Source organism: Lethenteron reissneri, chromosome 24 (assembly GCF_015708825.2).
Source record: "Lethenteron reissneri isolate LAM-NWPU_2019-01 chromosome 24, ASM1570882v1, whole genome shotgun sequence".
NCBI classification, from domain to species: Eukaryota; Metazoa; Chordata; class Hyperoartia; order Petromyzontiformes; family Petromyzontidae; genus Lethenteron; species Lethenteron reissneri.
This window is the reverse complement of record NC_083802.1, coordinates 14,422,785-14,445,388: the sequence shown is the minus strand read 5'-3', so window position 1 is coordinate 14,445,388 and position 22,604 is coordinate 14,422,785. Positions and strand designations below refer to the sequence as shown.

Here is a 22,604-nt window from a genome sequence, read left to right as displayed (position 1 = left end):
GCCAATAGGCGCGGGTGGCTGCGCGTGTCCGAGTGTGGGCAGCGGCGTGCATGGGCACGCGCGTGCCAGGAGTCTTCTCCGAACATTTGGGGGGAATGCACGCGGGGAGTGTGTGTGGATGACCCGAGGTGGCCGAGAGCCATCCCAAGAGTAATGTCTCACAGGGGGGACGCAGAGGCAGCGAGGAGGGAGGAAGAGGAGGAGGAAGGGGGAGAGGAGTCGGGGGGCAGCAGCCCCTACATGGTTAATGCAGACAGGATTCCTTGAATAAGGATTCTGTTTGGTGTTTTTAACATCCTGACACCTGTTTTATTGCCAGAACGGGTAAAAGCTATTGTTATGTCAGGGATGTTCATTTTGTGGGGCTGATTGTTTTTTTTCCTCCACAAAATGTAAGTAAGTTAATTTTACTTAACCTATTGTTTTTACATTTCTTTCAGAAATTTTAAGATGTGAACTGTTTTTTGTGAACATATTTTTTAAAAAGTGGAAAGTAAAAGTTGCTTTAAAATGTAAATGTTGTGTTTTAAGCACACAGCATAATGTACCAAATCATTGTACTGTAGAATGTAAATGTTTGTGAAACTAAGTAAAAAAATCAAGTTTCCTTATCAGGTCAGACATCTTTTTAATTCAGGTAATAGCCATATTATTGTCTAACTAGAGAGCTATTGAATCGGAAAGTGCTATGTTTAAATCCTAGAGACTAAAAATATCACTCCATGATTACCGTCAATTCTGAACATAAACGAAAGACACAACGTTAAAAAGTCTATTTCTCCACTTTTTATATCTACTCTCCTATTCCCTTAATTGCCCCCAACTGGCAGCCTCGTGGCTGTCCGTTAATTGCCCCAACCGACAGCCCCCCCCTAGCAATTGTCTGCTGATCACACTCCACCTCACAGCCACGAGCTGTAGGAGCGGGGCTCTGTCACTCAGTGGTGCTGATAACGTTCATATTCAACACCATCATCCATGCAGTTCCTCGTTGCGGTGTCACCTCCCTTTATCATATAGCCTCTCTATACATGAGGATTGTGTTTCACTCCATCTCGATCACTCGCAAGAGACCCTTCAAACCTTCCACATTCATGCACATCGTAAATTACTTCAGGAATGCTTTTCCTCTTCCAAATGTGTGTACACAGTGTTGGGATATGAGAGCAGGTTTACAGTGTGCAGAGCGTAAAGAGTCACTCTGACCCCTAATAGATAATAACCACATCAGCACTCCTTATCTGATTGGCCAACGTGTCTGACAGCTTTCAGATAAACAATTGTGGTCAGCTGCGTGAGTCACATGCAGGTACAGCGGCTCACCACTACACGTCGACTTTCGCGACCAATAACATCCATAATACAGGGGTTTTTTGGTTGAGATCGCGTAAATACATTCAGTAAATATTTATACAATTTAATCCAAAAAAACTCATTATAGCTCACCACTGATAAACAACCGGCCCAACAGCTCACCAACCGTACCACGACCTGCCAGCAGCACAATGGACAATGATGAATACCGAAATCGAGGTGAGTTGAATTTACTACACAATGGTGCCAATTATAATAATCATAACAACTAGTGTAATCGGCCGTCAGATGACGGGTATTTTGAGATCGTAAACGATCCAGTGTTTCTTGACTTTGTCAATTACGCCATCTCTGCTGTCTTTCTCTGTTTAATCGACGTCTTATTTTGTGTGTAGACCCTTCTGGTTTCATCTGAATGAAATATAAATTACGGAATGTGATGTACTGAATTTAATGTATTACAAACCTGTAAATAAAGAATTACAATTGTAAATCACCTTCATCGTAAGGTTATAAGAACAATATGTAAGTAAAAAAATGGTTTTCCAAACTTAACATTTTCCTCACCTGTGAGAGTGAATAAAAGAATATAAACACTTAGTTCTCGACTTCTGTTTGTTGCAAATGTGCAATTGTTGTAGGAATTGTTATAAGTATCGACTTACTGCATTCTGTTTTGATAATTCAAAAAATAAACTATTTCATTTTCGCTAAAAATGTGATCAGAAGGTCGCTTTAAAAAATGAACTTCCACTTAGTTACAATAGCTCACTGGATTCTGAATTGATGTTAATTAGAAAAAGTTACTACAGTAATTATTATTGATTGGAAGGGGAGAGGTCGGTGTTCACAAATTTTCACAAATTTCCACTTTAAATGCGAGCAAAAGTCATGAAAGTGAAACTCCACTGAGTTCAAATTAAAAGTGATTCTGCTTCTTTATTTCAATTTCTATTCGATGTCCAAAAAAACTATTGTCACACAAATTAACTGAATAGATTATTTATCATTATTCTCTAAAGGTGTGTGAAACGAAAATATAAAATACAAACACAAGGGTGCACTTGGGTTTTATCAAAAGCGGAGCTGGCATATTTTTGGGGAAAAAATAGTATTCTTGTAACAAACTAACAATTATTAGTTACAATTGTAATAAGCCTTTCATGAAAATTTGTTTTTATTGCATGAAAATCCACGTAGCCTACCCAGCGTCACACACAGCGTACAGGGTGTCAGGCGTTAGGCACAGATCACCAAAACTATATAATGATAAAAGGAGTTTCAATTGGTAAAGAAACTGAATAATTCCGTAACTTATGTCAGTGAGATTTCAGTAAAATTATAATTCCCATAGTGAATAACGCATGGGCATAATACTTACGTACATCATGATCAATACTGTATCAGTAACTAGCTGTACTACCCGGCTTCGCCCGGGAGTTGGATCCACCACGCCCGGCCGCCTTTGTCTCCCCAATGGCGATGTTCACACCACAGCAGTGACTCGTTTTGAGGCTGAGTCGACCTAGGGGAGGCCCAGGACCGGTTAAAATAATCGTCACCGGTGGTGGTATTGAGCGGGAATCGAACTCGGGTCGCCGGGTTCGTAGCGCAGCGCGCTAACCATTACAATGCAATGCGTTACGCTTCCACATGCGCGGGTCACGTGACAGATTTTACGTCACCGCTCACTTGCCGTGCAAAAAATAAATGCATTATTGAGCTCGCCCCCCCCAAAAAAAACAAAAGTGTATTTCTATAATTTTTGCATGGTGTACAGTCTGGAAAGTACCACATGGCAAATTAGCAGTTTGTTGCATGTCGGGAAGTACGCTAAACATTGTGAACATACACATATTCACAACTTTGCCTTTTATATATATGGAGATATACCAAGTGTTTCACACGATCAAATATGGCCGTACCCTTGCACAACTGCATATTAGAAGAGCAACGAGATGTTAATAGTGGAATGCTTTGATGTCTGCCAGCCGAGTTGCCCTTGAAAAAGGGCATCTTACCTCAATGGGCTATACTTGGGGAAAAACCTCTTCTGATTCTGAATTTTTTTTAAATGTCCTCTAAAGGTGTAAAGGAAAGTGGAATATAATTGAGTTACATAATTATAATGACTATGATTACAAATGGATGGAATGGCTGCGATGAGTTTGTGATGATGCCATGAGAAAATGCAATTTGGCCAGCTGATCTAGCTTTCTCTGAAAAATTATAGTAACCTATGATAGTATATTTCTCCATGATTTGATGTCATTATGGTTTTCAGACAGCACAATGAATGGGTTTTTGGCGCTACCTTTCAGACCGTTTTAAAATGGTGTCAATTGACAATATTTCAGGCACAAAAATCCAAGTCACAAAGGGTGCTCCACAAAGTTTGATGCTTGGTCTGCTTTTGCGAGAGCAAAAAATTCTTGCCAGCTGGCTCAAAAACTGAATAGACAAACGAACAACACTTGGCAAAGCTTTCAATACGTCTAGAGAAGCCGTCGACGGTATTAATAGCAATGGAGAGCTTCTAAATGCAACTTGACATGGTTTGGGATTTCATTTTCGCAGCTATAGTGGAACCAGTTCTTGCTTAACAGTCCCGATAAATACGCAACCACGACCCAGGTTAACATTAACATTAGGTGATGGGATTATAGCAAATGTGACCAGCACTGGCAGGCATCATCACGAGCTTTGCAAGAAATTGCAGGGCTGCACCATTACCTTAAGCACAGTTTACCACACCTATCCCCGGCACTATCCCCGGCGGTGCGCGCAGGTAAGGAGATGGTGGACTACATCGCCATGTATCTGCGTGAGCTACGTAAGCGGCCCGTGAACCCCTCCGTGCGGCCCGGCTACCTGCGTCCCCTGCTGCCCCCTGGCCCCTCGCAGCAAGGAGAGCCCTGGGAGAGAATCTTTGAGGACGTGGAGCGGCTCATCATGCCTGGGGTAACGCGCCCAGCCACAGAAACATGGATAAGATGTAGAAATAAAGGGAAAACTTAGAATTGAGACCGCTCACCACTGAACAACATGGAGTAATGTGTTTGACCACGTGGATACCATTAAAATTATTGCTATGAAATTCAAAACAGTTTCTATCTATATATATATCGGAGAGTCTTCCAGTGGGTTGTTTGGCCAATTTTATTCACGAGTTGTGTGAGGGATGGAAACCAGAGGACCTGGAAACTCACGCATATGAGTACGGGACACTCAAAGCCCCGCACAATTTGATTCCATAATCCGTAGCTGTTCAGCCACTTCCTCGCTGGCTTACAGTCCAATCTTACAAGCCCTGGTATTTCCAGGCAGTCTCTCATCTAAGTACTAACCAGGCTCAATCCTGCTTACTAAAGAGATTGGGCTCATGCAGTGTGATTTGGTGGTTTCCACACCTTGCGTGCATTATTTGAGTTTGATAATGGCCATGTAGCAGATATTGACCATTTAGTAGAAAATCTTTTAAAAAATGCACTGGTGGCCCACTCCTGTAATCCAGCACTGTGCAGGCGAGGGTTGGTGCATCGCACAAATGTTGCAAAACTCCCTTCCCGTGGCCGTCAATGTGTCATACCGTGGCTTGCCAGAAGGCAGGACACCAAGTGTGGACTCCACTTGTTCCATCTGTATGGGATAGAGTGGGTTTCCTGTTGGTACGGTGGTTTCTTTCGACATGTAAAACACTCATTAATTGGCCCATAAAACATTTCATATACAGTATGGAGAACCGCAGAGCTTGTGCAATTGTTGGTTTCGGCTCATCACGTGGCTGCCTTCCTGCTTGTCTGTGATTCCTCGTGCCTTTGAGTTGTTTTTTCTACGAGAGTCAGCGAATACTGTGCACGTTACAAGCTGAAATTGTTATTATTGGTTATTTGTTGGATACTCTTTGGTTCTTTCGGTAGAGTCACGTAGTTAGAAATAAAACAAATCACGACGTTTCAATCGCAACACAAGCGGTCGTCATCAGGCAAAGGAGTCAGCCTCTAAAGGCAAACTGTTTATGAAACGTCGTGATTTATTTTATTTCTATACTACGTGACTTTACCGAAAGAACCAAAGAGTATGGATTCCTGCAGTCACGAAAGCTTCAAATCAGGACGGAATTTATAGCTATAAAGCATTTAGCGCGGGGCCCTTGAAAGTGCGGGGCCTGTAGCATATACTGTTTTTGCTATTAGTGTAGAAGAGTGAAATACGCGGTGTGCACAGTTAACCGAGGGCAACTGAGGCCAAACAGGTGTGCATGTGCAACATGGGGTTTGCACGGACAAACTGCCAGTTGTTAAGGGGAGAAGCAAGTGCAAACGGGGTCGACCGGTTGTGCATGTTGAGACCGGAGGTGTTGCCAGGGAGATGGGATATAAGGGTTGATTGACGGGCCAACAGGTGCAAGCCTGGCGAGAGCCTAAAGAGAAGCATGAGAGGTCTCGGATAATTAGCAGAGGGATGTAAGGGTGTGTGCGTGAGTGGAGAGAGGATTGTTGCCGGGGACCAAGTGTTGCCGGGGACCAAATCAATATCTGTTGGATTTTGCATTTGACCACGTAGATTGCTGCATAAATATAAGTGAACTGTGCCGTGTGCAGGTCGTACACTGGCAGAGCCCGCACATGCACGGGTACTACCCGGGGCTCAACTCGTACCCGTCACTCCTGGGTGACATGCTGGCGACTGGGATGAACGGCGCTGGGTTTACATGGGTAGGTGTACGGCTGGGAGACTTATCCATGGGTCCGCCTCCCTGTGATGTTACAATTGATCACAGAGTGAGGTTATGATTGAACTAAAGATGTTTTTATTTTTATGAATTGAACGCCTCCAGCGGCTGCAGGGGTCATATGAACCTCTTATATACAACATATTTAAATGCAAAATAACTGATTATCACATACACACGTAATTTTCTGTATTGTGAACACAATAATGCATTGTTAAAAGCATAATGGATTCGTAAGGCATACAAATGTTGCATAAATCTGTTAATCGTTGTGCACGGGTACGTCCACTCACTGGAGCCTGCTGTGATAGCTCACTTGATCAAAATATCCAATGTGTTAAATGGTGGTGAGATGTGACCCTGACAGTGCCTTGATTCAGTCACTGAGTTGATGACACTAGGCCAGGGGTCGGCAACCTACGGCTCCGGAGACGATATGTACGTATGTACAGTATGTACTCAGATGCATTGCGGCTCTTGAAATACTGAATTTTGTACCGAATTGGAAAGAAATGGCTCTTCTTGTTATTTTGGTTGCCGACCCCTGCACTAGGCCATATTGATCCCACCACAATACAAGAAGCTTGGGCAAAAATCGAGCTTTCCAAAGAGTCAACTGGAGTAAAAGTTTACCAGAGGTAGACGACGCTAAGATACATTTTGTCAATGTCATGGTGGTTTCTCTGACATTGGATGAATCTTGTGTCGAAGAAATATGTATCTCTTACACACAGATAGGAAACGTTCGCAAGGTTCACGTACAGAGCTCCGTGACTTCTCTCATTGCTTCCACTGTTGAACTGCAGTAATGGTGCGTGCCGTGTCTATCGCCTCCTTAATTTGTTGATGTGGCAGAGCCCATAGGTACAAATGAGAACCGTAGACACTCCATTCCGTTCAGTCAGACATCTGGCATACACCGTCCAGCCGGCAGGTGTTAGACAATAACTGCACGGTGAGTCGACAAAACAAGCAACGTTAGTGGGCAGTGTTGGGGTTGAGCGTCGTGTTTGTTGTTGTGGGGGATGCCTGACCTGGGTCAGGCGTCTAACCCGGCTAGCACGGAGCTGGAGATGGTGGTGACGGACTGGCTGGCGACCATGCTGTCCCTGCCCGACACCTTCCGGCACGACCACCCAGGCGGATGCGGTGGCGGAGTCATGCAGGTGCTTCATCTAAAACACCATCGTCGTCGTCGTCATTCGAAAACGATTATCATAACAATCAACATCATGCTTCTCTGACTTATTCATTTTCAATAAAAGTAGTACAAATGTCCAAACTTGTACAAATGTGCAAGGGACTCGTGGTGTCTTGAAGGTCCTTCATCTACGTCACCATCGTCATCATTTGAAAAATATTATCTTAACAATTAACATCATGCTTCTCTGAATGTTTTTCAAAGCAAAGTTGTATAAATGTGAAAATTGTCTATCCCTTAATTGTGGGTTCCATTTGAATCCTCTTCACTAATATACGAAAGTGAAGCATCGCCAACCAAGTGCGCGTGTGCGTGCAGGCGTTCATGAGCATATTCACCAGGGGCGGTTTCTTCATTAGGGCGATTGGGCGACGCACCACCAATGTCATTCAACCACAGAGTTACGCTAGCCGTTATTGTGCCTCTCGATATAGTCCAATTAGCGTCATGTCACATTCTGTGGAGTACCGCCTCTTTTTGGGCGATTTCACTCTGGCTGAGAATCGCCCAGAGTGTTCCCATAGACTTACATTCAAAGATGTTTTTTTTTTCGAACGGCGGGCGCTCCAATGCATTCTCTATGGCTTCCGGGAGGGCTCGCACTAACGTGCTTACGTCATCATACCTAAGCACGTTTCAGTCAACATTATTATTTGTCGCCACCTAGTGGAATCTTTAATAAAAGAATCTGAGTGGATTGTAATAATAGTGAGTATAGAAACAAACAAGATGTATTGTAAGAGTCACTTTATTTTTCATTAATATTAAAGAAGTGAAGTTGCCTTTACATGCTTAAGCTGTTAATTTATCCATTGCATGGGTGGACCTTATCCTTATCAATCATCCAGACATTTGTTCCCCCTGAAAGATTTTGCAGGAGCCGCCACTGATATTCACAAAATGATTTGCGCGCTCTAACACAAACCTAACAATCTGGGTTCGATGCCTGGCCATTGGTCACCAATGTCAATTAGACAAATGAATCTTTCTTACGTCGACTCAGCCTTGCACTGCGTGGTGAACAATGGAAATGGAGATATGAAGGTGGAGAGGTGCAGTGCTTGCACCACTCCTTCTTGTACTGTTCTGGGTTAGTTAGGTGCTCAAGATAATTGCACGTGTCCACAGTCTTCTTTGAGGCGACAGTGTCTGTGTGTCCCACAGACGAACCAGTTCAATTCCTGCTCACGGCTAACTCCAGTGACAAATATCTGAATCGGTTCTGGGCCTAACCAAGGTCGACTGAGCCTCAAGAGCTGCTTTCAGTGTTTATTTTGTTGTCCTTCCCCCGCACCTTGGATTATCACGGTTGGCAACGTATGGTGCGAAAGAAGTTCAACATACATACAAATGAGTACCTGATGCAGTGTGTAAACATTGCCACTGGGGAGACAAAGGGGATCAGGCGAGGTGCTGGCTGCCCACCTCCCTCGTGCATCGAGCCAGCCCTTTGCATAGGTGCTCACTTAAGAGCACTTGCCATAAAAGTCTGCTAAGACTATACGGGGGATCTTTGTCTCTCTCTGTGTCCCACAGACCACGGTGAGCGAATCCAACTTGCTGGCGTTGCTGGCGGCACGGACGCGCGCTCTCGTCCGCCTGCGCGGGGACGCGCGCGTGGACGTGGGACAGGATGCACTCCTCAACGCGCGTCTCGTAGCGTACACCTCCGACCAGGTGCGCACCTCTGCCCGGATAATAACTCGTCCTCTAACACGCACCGATCATTATCACCCAGGAGCGCTGCAGTTGTGAAAATCAGATGGTGTGATCACGGATCGACATTGCGATCGTTATCAGGAGGAAAACTACCGTTGGTATTTTTTTGTCACATCAAGCTATATTGCCACACATGTTGAATAACATTGCTTAAATCTTGAATGAGTATTTTGAATGATAAATCAAATATTTTGGCGGCTCAACCGGAATAATGACAACAGGTTAATTTAATGCAGAGCTATGGCAAGCAAACTTTAAAAAAATCAATTATATTTTTTCTGGAAAATTATTCTTTTATTGAGACATACGATCAGTCTTCAGGCTCGCTTGGCGTACACTTCCGACAAGATGGCCCCCAACGCGATCCACCCACAAATGTGAAAATTGCTTACAAAACAAAATAAAAAAGATATCCCAATGGGGTGAAGTGGTGGTGCAGTGATTAGTGCACTGCATTATGGACCCAGCAAAGTTTTTTTATATTCTTTGGGTCTTTCGGTAAAGTCACATAGGACAAAAAAAATAACAACAAAAAACTACAACGTTTCGATCGGAACACAAACAATCGTCATCAGGAGGAGAAAAGAGGGGAAAGCTGCTGAGGCAGGCTGTTTTAAAGGTTTGAAATGGGTGCAGCCCAAAGTTCTTAAACGAAGTGGGCAGGGCTAGTGATGTTCAAGTGAGAAATATGCATGTTAATGTAGGATCGGAGGGCTTCTTCCACGGCGAAAGCGGGGAGGTGGCTATTGTAATGTGAGAGATTAAGATGTTAATGTAATGCGAGCGTAAACGGGGTTCGCTGCTAGGCTCTGGCCCAATCATACGGCCCGGGGTATTGGGGGGCGGAGCCCAGTATGGGGGCATATGGGAGGGCCCGCCGTTCACCTCGGGTCCAATCGGAAGCGAGATGAATGGGGGTGGAGCCAGCAGGGTGCTATGGGAAGGCCGGATCTGACAGTCCGGAAGGGGAGGAGACAGGATCGCGTGGTAAAGGGGATATAGGTGGGAGCCCGGAAGGGCTCCGGGTCAGTTGTTGAAGTGAAGAAGCTGAACCACGTTGGGTGGCCGGAGGGGATCCGCGCCATCAGCCATGTGGCTGATGGAGCTTCGGCACACCGTCGGCCAGCGGTGTGCGGAGTGGGGGAGCCGAAGGACTGACGAGGAAGCGCGTGCGGGGCGCGCGTGAGAAGACGCTGGTCTGCTGTCAGGACCAGCAGGGTGCGAGCAAGAAGATAAATAAAAGAGCAATGGAGACCAGCAGTGTGTGACGACGTCTTTTATTATATTAATGTAAGATAGCAGAGCCGCCGCCACGTCGAGGACGCGTGCGACGGTGGCTGTGTTAGTGTGAGACATTTAACCTGTTAATGTAAAATCAGAGTATCGAAAATAACAACTAACATCTGAAGGTAGGATGAAAACATCACAGCCAGTTATGACTTAAACTGGTTAATAACATCCTTCCAATAATTGCTGAGTTTGTACCCATCTTTTCGGTTAAAATTTTGTCTCTGTATATAAATCTGGATGGCTTCATGAACGAATCTTTATTGATAGCCAGTGGGTTTGCAAAGTACCTTCGTCTTGAAGAAATCTATTTCGTGTGATATATATAGACACAGTCACAATTTCAACCTAGAAGATGGTTACAAAGTGAGCAATCATTGGAAGGATGTTATTAACCAGTTTAAGTCGTGACTGGCTGTGTTTCCATCCTACCTTTCGATGTTAATTGTTATTTTCGACTCTCTGATTTTACATTAATAGGTTAAATGTCTCACACTAACACAGCCACTGCTGCTCGCGTCTTTAACGTGGTGGCGGCTCTGCGATCTTACATTGACATGCTAATCTCTCGCATTACAATAGCCACCTCCATGCCCTCGGCGTGGAAGAAGACCTCCGATCTTACATTAACATGCAAGTTTCTCACTTTAACATCACTAGCCCTGCCCGCTTCATTTACGACCCTTGGGCTACACCCATTTCAAGCCTTTAAAACAGCCTGCCTCAGCAGCTTTCCCCCTCTTTTCTCCTCCTGATGACGATTGCTTGTGTTGTGATCGAAACGTCGTAGTTTTTAGATGTACATTTTTTTTTCCGTGACTTTACTGAAAGACCCAAATAATATGAATTCCTGCAGTCACGTAAGCTTTAAGTCAAAACAGAGTTTTATTCTTGGCCACGGTTATAACACCTGTGACAAAGGATATTTGAACCACTTATGGCCACCTCCACCCCTCACCAAACCTGAACTGACCAGCATGTCAAAGCATGGTTAATCAATCACTATGACTGACATGGCATGAGGAGGCCTTCATCCAGTGGTTAATTGATGAATCGCTGATAATTGGTTCTTTACCCTTCTATCTGGCAACAAAACTGACACCTTTTTGCAAGGAGTCATGTTTGCATAGACCGCAATACCTGCAGTCATAATACAAACAAAAGAACATAACTCTGATAATGTGCACTGTCCTTGAAGTTGATTGGTCCACACCCGAGACAGCTTTCCTTCGAGCCTAGTCTCATATGGGTTGGACCAGATGACGCCAAAAGGCGCACAACTCAAGGACAATGCACCATCAGAGTATGAGAGCTCGGGGCAAGCATCTACACTATGGGGACCTCATTTGCCAGTAAAAATATGATAATTGGTTCTTTACCCTTCTATCTGGCAACAAAACTGACACCTTTTCATATTTTTACTGGCAAATGAGGTCCCCATAGTGTAGATGCTTGCCCCGAGCTCTCATACTCTGATGGTGCATTGTCCTTGAGCTGTGCGCCTTTTGGCGTCATCTGGTCCAACCCATATGAGACTAGGCTCGAAGGAAAGCTGTCTCGGGTGTGGACCAATCAACTTCAAGGACAGTGCACATTATCAGAGTTATGTTCTTTTGTTTGTATTATGACTGCAGGTATTGCGGTCTATGCAAACATGACTCCTTGCAAAAAGGTGTCAGTTTTGTTGCCAGATAGAAGGGTAAAGAACCAATTATCATATTTTTACTGGCAAATGAGGTCCCCATAGTGTAGATGCTTGCCCCGAGCTCTCATACTCTGATGGTGCATTGTCCTTGAGTTGTGCGCCTTTTGGCGTCATCTGGTCCAACCCATATGAGACTAGGCTCGAAGGAAAGCTGTCTCGGGTGTGGACCAATCAACTTCAAGGACAGTGCACATTATCAGAGTTATGTTCTTTTGTTTGTATTATGACTGCAGGTATTGCGGTCTATGCAAACATGACTCCTTGCAAAAAGGTGTCAGTTTTGTTGCCAGATAGAAGGGTAAAGAACCAATTATCATATTTTTACTGGCAAATGAGGTCCCCATAGTGATGAATCGCTCTAAATCATTACTGGAAAAAAGACAAGGCACCACGATCAGCTCTTACAGTTCCTCAGTTTGCCTACTTTAATCGATAACATCTGCTTTGGGAAATAAACAACGTGTGTTTGCATTCAATTCCATGTTTTATAAATTGTCCCTTTCGTCAATAAGACTACCTTAAAAGAAAATCGTATAATGGGCGACATTTAGGGCTATAATTATTACTAATTGCACATCTTTAAAAAGTGCCATTGCCCAAAACGTCACCTATTATATATTTTCTCCTTTTAAGGCAGTGTCATTGAGGAATGTGTTTAGTTTTTTATTGTGCGTTTTGTAAAAATTACGTGTTTTGTAAATGTTTGTGCACATCCGCCAGGCTCACTCGTCGGTGCTGAAGGCGAGCCTCGTGTCGCTGGTGAGGCTGCGCTCGCTGCCCACGGACTTGGAGTTCTCGCTGCGCGGGGAGACGCTCCGACGCGCCGTGGAGGAGGACCAAGCACAGGGCCTCGTCCCGTTCTTCGTGAGTCGCTTCACTCTTTGCACAAATAATTTGCGCGTAAGTTGAGGCTTCATTTATACCATGATACTACCAATTATTAAAAACATTATCAAACTGTTAGCTTGTTTTCACAATGGTAGAATGATAAAGCTGGTAACCCCTAATTCTGTACTAAAAATGTCTACCTTCTACAATCTTCTACATGTCACGAAGTTATGAATAGTTTTGATGATTTTTCTCAGTTTCTTATTTTAAAGTAAGTTAAATTTTGGCATCGTTATTTAATTAAAATATTTTACGAATCAGATTCATTATATGCAAAGTTAGTTGTGTTAACATATTACAGACGACCAAGTTATGGTTAATGTATCAGAGAGCCTTGGTGCCAGGTCCACCCTGAATATAAAACATCTATTTCTTTCTTTTTGCCTCGATATCTCTCTGCGAGTTTTTATTTGTGCCTCTCAATGTGTATCCGGCTCTCTGTGTCTCGTCGTGTGTCTCTCTATTATTCTCTGTGCCCTTCTCTTCCTCCGTCTGCAACTTGTTAGTGTCCATTAGACATTTTCAATGCCTCTCTATGTCTTACGTCTTGGGTAGCCACTCAAATCACCCACCTCTAAGGTCTGGCCTGCTCACGCTGAATACACATTGAGGAATTCTATGCCAGTTTGTTTTCTTGGGTCGATCATCCGCTCATCTGTGTGCTGGTGGTGACTGTTCTGACTGCTGTGCATCGTTCCCCATGCTCCCTGTAGGTGTGTGCGACCCTTGGATCGACGGGCGTGTGCGCCTTTGACAACTTGTCCGAGTTGGGCCCTGTCTGTGAGACACCATCTTTGAAATGCACCGAATGCCAACACACCATCGTCACACAAATATTATGGACAGAGCGAGGAGACACAAAGAGTAGTTGCAAACACAAACAGTAGTTGCAGGCTCTTTAGTTGGCCTACTTTTGGTCCCATACATGGTGGCCAGGAGATCTACATGGCAGTCCTACTACTTTTTGGCAGTACAGCAAGCATAATAATTAATCTGCCTGTCTAGAACTGAGTGTAAATTCCAACCAGTGAAATAATAAATAACAGAGACAATGTGTACACAAGTTAAAGACATAGATTTTTAGGAGAGGTGGGATTACACTTTGCAAGGGGGATGCTGACTGGTGGTTAATACTAACGACAGATTGGCAGTCCTTGAGGGCTTCACACAGCATTGGATAAATAGCTCATGTTGATGTTGAAATAATCGAGGCAAGCTTTAGTGTTGACACAATTTCTTAGGCATACTGATTTTGTTACTCGTAATACATATTGTTTGCGAAAGCCAAAATGTTAAACAAATGTTTTACTCTTGTTCATGAATGTATGTATGTTGAACTTCTTTCGGGTGAACGGGTCGGATGGAACGTAGGTGAGAGCAGCGGTGGAGATGTAGAGTCGCTGTGTGCGAAGACGCTGTGTGTATTGTCGCTGTGTGTGGAGACGCTGTGTGCAGAGACGCTGTGTGCGGAGACGCTGTGTGCGGAGACACTGTGTGCGGAGACGCTGTGTGCGAAGACGCTGTGTGCGGAAACGCTGTGTGCGGAGACGCTGTGTGCGGAGACGCTGTGTGCGGAGACGCTGTGTGCGGAGACGCTGTGTGCGGAGATGCTGTGTGCGGAGTCGCTGTGTGCGAGGATGCTGTGTGCGGAGTTGCTGAGAGCAGAGCTGCTGAGTGCAGGATAAGGGAGGTGAGAGGGAGATAAGAGTAGGGAGAGGTTAAACATAAGTGACCGTATATAGTTATAGGAGTGCCTACAACTGGTGCAATAATAGGTGCATAAAGTGTAAGCAGGTGACTTGTTACAACGTGTCGGTGTGAGTAATTTCTGAAGACCCTACACTAGGATAATCCAGCACTGCTTTCAACAAATGGTGCTACACTATTACAATAGGAATCCAGACATCCACGTGTAATATGTGTAAACACCCACTTTGCCTCCACCTATGCTCCCCACAGGCCGCCAGGAGGGGCTGTGGCTGCACGTGGACGCGGCGTATGCGGGCACTGCCTTCCTGTGCCCCGAGCTGCGCGACCCCCTGCACGGGATCGAAATCGCCGACTCGTTCGTGGTCAACCTGGGCAAGTGGATGATGGTCAACCTGGACTGCGCCGTCTTCTGGTGAGAAGAGATGTCATAACGGCTCGAAACCGGCGGCTTGAGCAGAATGCCAAACATTTGGAGGCGCAAGTCACGATTAAAGTGATGTTGTTATACCTGTTTACCATCAATATTATTCATAGCAAAGTTTGTTTTTGGGTTAGATTACGTAAATATAAATGTGTCGTTAACCCACCACCACCCGACACAGCCAACAAGTAAGGTTTGTCAGGTAAACAAAACGTGCCAATTAGTAATTATTTCAGTACACCGGTGTGTTGGAGAGTAAACCCCCACTCATCCCCGTCTCGACTCGCTAGCCTCTCTCCGTGCCCTCAACTGGTTACCCATCGCCAGTAGGGTAATATACAAGATCGCCTGCCTCTGCCACAATGCCTTCACATCTGCCTGCCCGCCGTCCCTTTATTCATTATTGACAACTTGCAGCTCAGCACACGGCAGATGCCTGCCAAGCGCGACTCACGACCTCCTCTTGATACCAAGATCCAGTTGGTTATGTCAATGCGCCACTTCTCGGTGGCAGCCCCAACAGTCTGGAACGCTATCCCTCTGCACATTCGCAGCATCACCTCAATCGCCTCCTTCAAGAGAGACTTAAAAACTCACCTCTATAACCATGCTTTCGAGCGACTCTGAGCTTGGCTCCGCGCCTCTGAGTTGCGGCCCTTACGTCCGCAAATTTGCGTGCGTTATAAATTGCATTATTATTAACATTTACAATTTGAGTATAACGTTTCGCTGGTGATTACAACCAGCTTCATCAGGCGATTTATAAGAATTGTGAAGAAGTCTTCCTGTTTCCTGTCTTGTTATACCAGTGCCGGTGCGGAATCTACTCTGTTTAATGATGGAGCCAAATTCGTGCACGTCTTAATTTATTTGGGTTTCAAGTAGAAACCCACTTCGTTTTTCAATCCACTGCTGGATGGCCTCCCCACACGGCGTCGGTTATGGAGGTTGTTTGACCATTCTTCATCATGTTGTACAGTGTGTTGTTGTTAGCTGTGGTCAGTTGTACCCAGCAGAATCAGAATCTTTATTTAGACTGGAGGAATCTTATGAGCCAAAAAGATGTCCAGTAAGGGCGGGTCAGTAGAATGCGCAAACGACTGTGCCAGCCCTGCCCTTGCACTACCTTTAACTTTCTAGTGCCAGGTTGTACAAGTATTTGCTGTATGCATGTAACGATGCACCAGTTCATGATGCACCAATCAAATCGTTTATATAGTAATCTGGTGAGGTTTATTCAAACCATATATTAATAATGTTGTCACTTTTAGGATAAAACTGTGATAAAGTGACACAACAGTGAAACTTCAAAAACGTGACGGTAAAAATGTGACAAAACAGAATCTCTTATTGAATCGAATCACTACTCTGAATAATAATTCATTGCATCCCTGTGAAGATGAATTATTCGATGCCCAACTGCTGCGCCCTCACCGCACGCTAAGAGTCCGACTCACTGTGCCAGGGTGGCGGACAAGCGGAGTCTGCAGAGCACATTCGGCGTGGAGCCGCACTACTTACAGCACGAGCACTCTGGTTCGGTCACCGACTTCATGGTGAGTGGATTCTGTCCACCTCCAATTTATATATATATATTTTTCAATCCGTCTAATTAAACTAATTGTCTTCATTATATTAAGCGATAATCCCAGTGCATTTCAGATAAGTTTCAAGTGGATATTGGTTAACCAGGTGAAAACTCCTGGATAGACCAGGGTAGTCTCATTTCAGAGGGTGAACTAGGTCACAAAAATGGCAAAACAAATAAAGTACGTACAGCAAATAAGCAAATAGAAATGAGCGCAAAAACAACTTTGTTTTGTGAGAAATGGAAAATGTTGCAGAAACAAAAGTAAGTGTTCAATAATAAATTCCCTGTCGAGCAACGTGGTTCGGATAGATTATTTTCAGTTTTTACAGGGGGAGCAGTGGGGCATCGGTCAGTCGGCATAAAACAGAGAAGGGGGGGGGTCCTAATATAGCAGCGGAAGGGCATCACAGCAGTAGTGTAACAAGCGTGGGGGCAGGGGGTGCCTCGACCCCACCACCTGCTTTACTTGAAACAGCAATCGTGCTGTGACGGTTCCACCTGAAGACGGAAGCTTGTGTTGCCTCCGAAACGTCGTGATTTTTACCTACATGACTTTACCGAAAAAACCTAAGAATATGAATCCTTGCAGTAACGAAAGCTTCAAATCTAGAATGAATATAATAACCTAATTATTTCGGCGATTGACATAAATGAAAATGACAGTGCTGATGATGACGTTGGTTGTTATTATTATGACGATGATGCCGATCCAAAATGACGTCTTGTGCAGCACTGGCAGATCCCGCTGACTGTGCGGTTCCGCTCACTCAAGCTGTGGTTTGTGATTCGCTCGTTCGGGCTGGACGGCCTGCAGGAGCACGTGCGCAGGGTGAGGGCCTCGTGTGACAGTCGCTGGCATTGCCTAACGTGTAAAAACCTCACTGCACTCATTCATTCATCGATGAGTAAACAAACGCATAATATACAGGCGTTTAAAATTGTGTGTTTCTGTGTGCATTTTTATTACAATCGCAATGTTAAAATATTTCACGGTGGTACATATCATTTTGCATATGTAGTGGGTTCTTCAGACGCCGTAGACGGATAGTTGAGGCAACACGTATTTATTATAACACGAACTTGTTAACACACCACAACATCTTCTAACAGGAAGGGTAACGGACCTTCCACCAGCTAGCTAAGGAGATACACTTCCCTACGGAACTCGCCCTATTCCTAAGCTAGGGTCTTGGGCTAGTCTGACCTGACCGCGCCAAGGTGCAGGTCTCGACCACTGGTTACACGGACCCGGCCCTGACGAGGACTGCGGCCTCCGAGGCTCCAGGATCACACCACTGGCTCAGTCTGCCTGGCCCTGACAAGGACTGCAGGTCAGACGAGTCCAAGGTCCTAGGCTAGCCGGCCTTCTGTCCTCACTGGTTCTTCAGTCTTCGCTGGCAACACTCCCAGACCCTCTCGGGCTCCTGCCTTTTATACATCTCCCCACCGAGGGGCGGGGTTCTATGGGATCCCAGGACACCCCTCAGCCCCCACCCGTTGGGAGGGGACCCAGGGGATCCCAGGACACCCTACAGCCCCCCCTACCCTGGCCTAGGGTAATCGTGATTGCCCCCTACAGGTAAGCAGTGGGTGCTAGCCGGAGATGGTGTACGTCCGTCCAATAACACCATTACACATACACCGGTGGAATGTTATTAAAATACTAGCCTTTTGCCCGTCCAAGGACGGGTGTATTGCAGTAAATCTGAAACTTGCGGACTGCTTCTTTCTTGCTCTCGGGACGCGGCTCACGCTTGCCTCACGCCGCCGTGGCACTCCCTCTCTCTCCGCCCTGCCGCTGGCTGACAGCGTGTCGGAGAGAGGGGAGGCTCTGCTGGTGGAGCCCGCCACGTGGCTGATGGTGGGAGCGCAGGCGGTGACGAAGTTCAGACCCAGGCTCTTCACACCGACGACCCAGAGTCCTTTGCTTCATCTGCTTATATCCCACTTCAAGCCACGCCCCTCTCGGAACCTTCTAGAGGACTCTCGAGGCTTCCCGCTAGCTCCGCCCATTTACCTTTCACCCAGATGGGATCCCCCTTACTGATTTGGATGTGAGACAACATAGCACATGTCTGCAATAACCCCCCCGGTCATCCTGTAGGTGACTATTGTAAGTGGCGCACTCTCATTACACTTTGATGTCTAATTAGCATTACGGAGATCGCGTGATGTGAGGGTTCTGCCTTTGTAGTGAGAGTTTTAAGTTGACGCCAAGGAGAGGGGAGGAAGCGCCTCGACCCCCCATGTGGAGTGACGTCAACCACTAATTATTATGAATGGGGGGTGGGGGGTGTCCATTTGGAGGATGTCACCTTATGATTATTAATGAGGTGGGAGGGTGCTCCATATGGAGTGATGTCATCTGCTCATGATTATTAATGAGGGGGGCTGGGCGATGTGGCGTGACGTCACGAGCGTTAAGGACAGACATTCCTCTTTGATTATAATAGGTTTAATTTCATTGACAGCCTTGCATGGATGTCATATTTCTTTAGCAGGAGTAAGTCAGAGTTGTTCACCTGGTTAGACAAAATAAACTGATGAGTCCTGTACAAAACCGCAGTTGACTTCTCACCAAGTGATTTATGATTTATCGACACCAGATTATGGGCCGAGTTAAACCCCCGACCGGGATTGATTTAGAATCACGACGTTACAATTCGGAGTTGAGTGCTTTAACTGACTAAATCATAACTCATTAGATTCCAGTTATTCCACTAAACCTCTCCTACACACTTTGACCTGGGTCTGATCACATTGTGTGGGCCCCCCCGACTAAAGCTAAACTATTTTTATTTTACCAGTTAAGGCCCACTGAGCTATGAAGCTCTTTATTAGAAGCGACCTGGTCACAAATGATAGGTCAATGAGGTGGCATATCACATTGAAATTTATAGCAGCCAACTACTCTAAACGCATGTTTTTACATCTAACACACGAACATCGAAGCGTGGGGCCCCTTAAGACACGGGGCCCAGAGCGGTCGCCCCGATTCGTTGTACCCTAGCGACGACTCTGCTGTGAAACTTGAGAAAGAGTTCATTTTCTTCCTAAAACTGCAGCCATGAGCCACCATAGACCATACTTTAGTAACAATGTGTGGAAGGTGAATCGTGTTGTCATGTGTTACAGGGCGTTGAGCTTGCCAGGTATTTTGAAAGACTCGTCATAGATGACCCCCGGTTTGAGATTCCAGTGAAGAGAAACCTGGGACTTGTCGTGTTTCGCCTCCAGGTGAGTTGCAACAGCCATGCTTTTCTCATTCATCATGGAGTATTTAAGGTGTTGGCCCCTCCAAATGCAGTGGGATAATGTTGGTATGAGCACTGGGTGCAGTTGCACCTCCTGCACACTTGTTACAGCATTGGCTGTTTGGGGGCTACCTGGTGTGTGAATACCTGTTATCAGCCTTAAAGTCTTCTTATTCAGAGATACACTATCAAACCTAAGGTTGAAATTGTAAAGTATTAATGAGATGGCTGGGTGGCTGAGGGGGCTGACACGGTTAAGAGCACTGGCTGAGCCAGTACCACTGAAATCCGGGGTCCGAATATTACAAAAGACACCAACGACTATAGCAGCTTCTCCGGTATAGCAAGTTGAGCCTGGTCACAAAAGACTGCACAAATAACATAATAACTTATTGAAAGTGGTTTCCACTAAACCATATTTCTAGCCGAGGATTGCGCATTTTTGGTTGAATGCAATTAACAATTCCATAGTGGGCCATGTAGAAGGTGCATCCCACCTAATGAGGATAACGGGTAATTATAGAGATCTCAGAGGTAGTCTTGTGAAATCACCTTCTGGGTATCAATCCTTGAGTAAGGAGTGATGTACTCTATATGAGTGTCCTAATGGAAATATATCTGCATCTTTGGCAAATTATAAGCACAGTTATAATATACAGTTAAGAGAAAAGATCAAAGCTCCATCTTGAAGAATTTTATTATCTCTCGACAAGGCCATCTGTAATGCCTAAAAGTGTAAGAACGTTTTTAGGGCCCACATTATCACAGCTCTTTCAGTCGCTACACATTTTAAAATCTCTTTACTTTGAGGCTGTTCTCATCGCAGGGCCCTAACGAGATGACGGAGAAGCTACTCAAGAAGCTCAATGCATCGGGGCAGCTATTCGTGGTGTCAGCCATGGCTAGAGAAAAGTTCGTCATCCGCTTCACCATCACGTCCCAGTTCACCACGGAGGCAGACCTGCTACAGGATTGGAGCCTCGTGTCACAGGCCGTCTCGAGCCTCCTGCAGGGTTCGGTGTAGAAGGGTGATGAAAGCGCTGAGGGTAAATATTTTTAGATTTGGGAACTGGATTTGAGGGAAAAGGTGGGTCGGGAGTCTGTACCAAATTAATGGAGTCAGGATCAGGGCCTCTGGAGACCTTGACACTGAAGGCAGATGTCCATGGTATATAATTGTGCTGGACCCAGTGATAGCTTTACGTAGTTTTGCTGTGGGAAATTGTCTTATGAAGGAAAAACATGGGACACCAAGTATAAATGTAGAACCAGATGGAGACGAAGATTTTACTTAAGGCTGCTTGCCGTTTATTTACTCATGCACACTCTGATCACTGTACACTCACTGCTACCTTACACTTTCTGCACTCGACACTTACATCCGTTATGGCGCACGTCAGGACTCTGTCCTTTACGCGGACATCCCTTCATTTATCTACGCCCCGGTATGGCTCCCCTTTGTCTACCCATTCGTCTGCCCCAAGCAGGGGATCATCCAACACCGCCCGGCGACGAGGTGAGACCTCTACATATCAAGCCCTCTTTGGCTGGAATGTCGTCCATGCAGGCTCTTGTTCCTCTCTCTCCCAACTACGACGACCCAGAGCTCACGCACACTCCTGCTTACATATCCCTCGTCATTCTGAGTCCGCACGTGCTCCCACTTAAGCTGCTGTCTGCACGGTATCACGTGCCCCTACTTAAGCTGCAGTCTCCATAGCGCCCCTTGCACTCGTTAATCCTTATCATATCTCCCATCTCCACAGCGCCTACCCCGTGCTCCCACGCGCACACCTGTTCGCTACAATTGCCTCTACTGACAAGAGAGTCTTACACAAGGTTGCATCATGCATGCCCTTGCACGACCTTTCCACAAACTCACTTTCCTGCGCTTGCCCCTCGTGGTACTCCTCTACAAAAGTAATCCAATTTGTTTAAATATGGTTGGCTGCTAGTCGTGTCCTTTAGGAGACACCCAAATTTTAGGTCTGTACCAAAGAAAGGCAACTCCATTTATAAAGTCAACACTTGCATTTCTTGCATTAAGTCCTAGTACTTCAATGTTATATACTGCATATATATTTAAGATATATTTATCTGATTCATCACTTGTTGAAATAATAGATCGGTCCACAATAAAGAAATCACATTCATTTTATGAAGTTCGGAATGAATACAAAAGGTCTGTCGTGCAAATTGGGATTTCCAATGTTTTCATGCTGTCTGCATTGTAGAATGACTATTTCCTTATATTATGATGACCTGTTATGTACTGTAGTTTGATGTTAACAGACATTGTTAACGATAAAAGCCATTGATGTCCTCTGAGTTGTCCATAAAGGTACAATCCGTCCTGGAACATGCTCCATTTCCAATTAGCATCTTCGCTCGTTCGGGCTGGGCGGTCTGCAGGAGCACGTGCGCAGGGTGAGGGCCTCGTGTGACACTCGCTGGCATTCCCGAAAGTGGAAAAACCTCACCGCACTCATTCATAAACAAAATTCCAGGGAGAAAGCAGAGCAGATCTAATGAGTTGTTGAATGCTCTAAATATTAGCTTGGAACACCATACACTGACCTTTTAAAAAATCCCCTGCAAACGTTATGCGGGGTGGTGGGGAAAATGCATCTTTGGCAGCTTGAGGAGGCCTCTTTCAAAGCATTACTAAAAAGACATATCCACTCACTGGCGAAGCCAGTGGGTGAGGTGGCACGCAGATGCGTAGCTAAGGGGGGGCAGGGGGGTACATGTGTCCCCGGGCGCCAAGGTAAAGGGGCGC

The 22,604-nt window shown here is 45.4% G+C and overlaps 1 protein-coding gene across 5 annotated transcripts; it reads left to right on the top strand.

Annotated features, from left to right (window-relative positions):
* The first annotated feature begins 236 nt into the window (after nucleotides 1-236).
* Nucleotides 237-22,183, top strand: LOC133346670 (histidine decarboxylase-like). Of its 5 annotated transcripts, none has more exons than XM_061558448.1 (13): nucleotides 237-392; nucleotides 1,472-1,533; nucleotides 4,103-4,275; nucleotides 5,919-6,032; nucleotides 7,093-7,215; nucleotides 8,787-8,927; nucleotides 12,682-12,825; nucleotides 13,563-13,629; nucleotides 14,809-14,971; nucleotides 16,446-16,536; nucleotides 17,302-17,400; nucleotides 19,707-19,808; nucleotides 20,652-22,183. In XM_061558448.1, the coding sequence occupies exons 2-13, from the start codon at nucleotides 1,506-1,508 to the stop codon at nucleotides 20,847-20,849; spliced, it is 1,443 nt and encodes a 480-aa protein (XP_061414432.1). In that variant the 5' UTR covers nucleotides 237-392; nucleotides 1,472-1,505; the 3' UTR covers nucleotides 20,850-22,183. The 5 variants fall into 5 exon arrangements, 4 of the variants coding, with proteins under 4 accessions (XP_061414432.1, XP_061414430.1, XP_061414433.1 ...); XM_061558446.1 differs by having other exon boundaries at nucleotides 373-396; XR_009755584.1 differs by lacking the exon at nucleotides 237-392 and having other exon boundaries at nucleotides 754-1,533; nucleotides 18,381-19,808; nucleotides 20,652-20,721.
* Nucleotides 22,184-22,604: the final 421 nt, after the last annotated feature.

Excerpts from the sequence above, each read along its gene's own strand:
- LOC133346670 (XM_061558448.1), top strand. The coding sequence starts at position 1,506 with ATGGACAATGATGAATACCGAAATCGAG. Across the intron at positions 13,630-14,808 it reads GTCCGAGTTGGGCCCTGTCT|GCCGCCAGGAGGGGCTGTGG; the intron begins GTGAGACACCAT and ends TGCTCCCCACAG. Across the intron at positions 14,972-16,445 it reads CTGGACTGCGCCGTCTTCTG|GGTGGCGGACAAGCGGAGTC; the intron begins GTGAGAAGAGAT and ends TCACTGTGCCAG.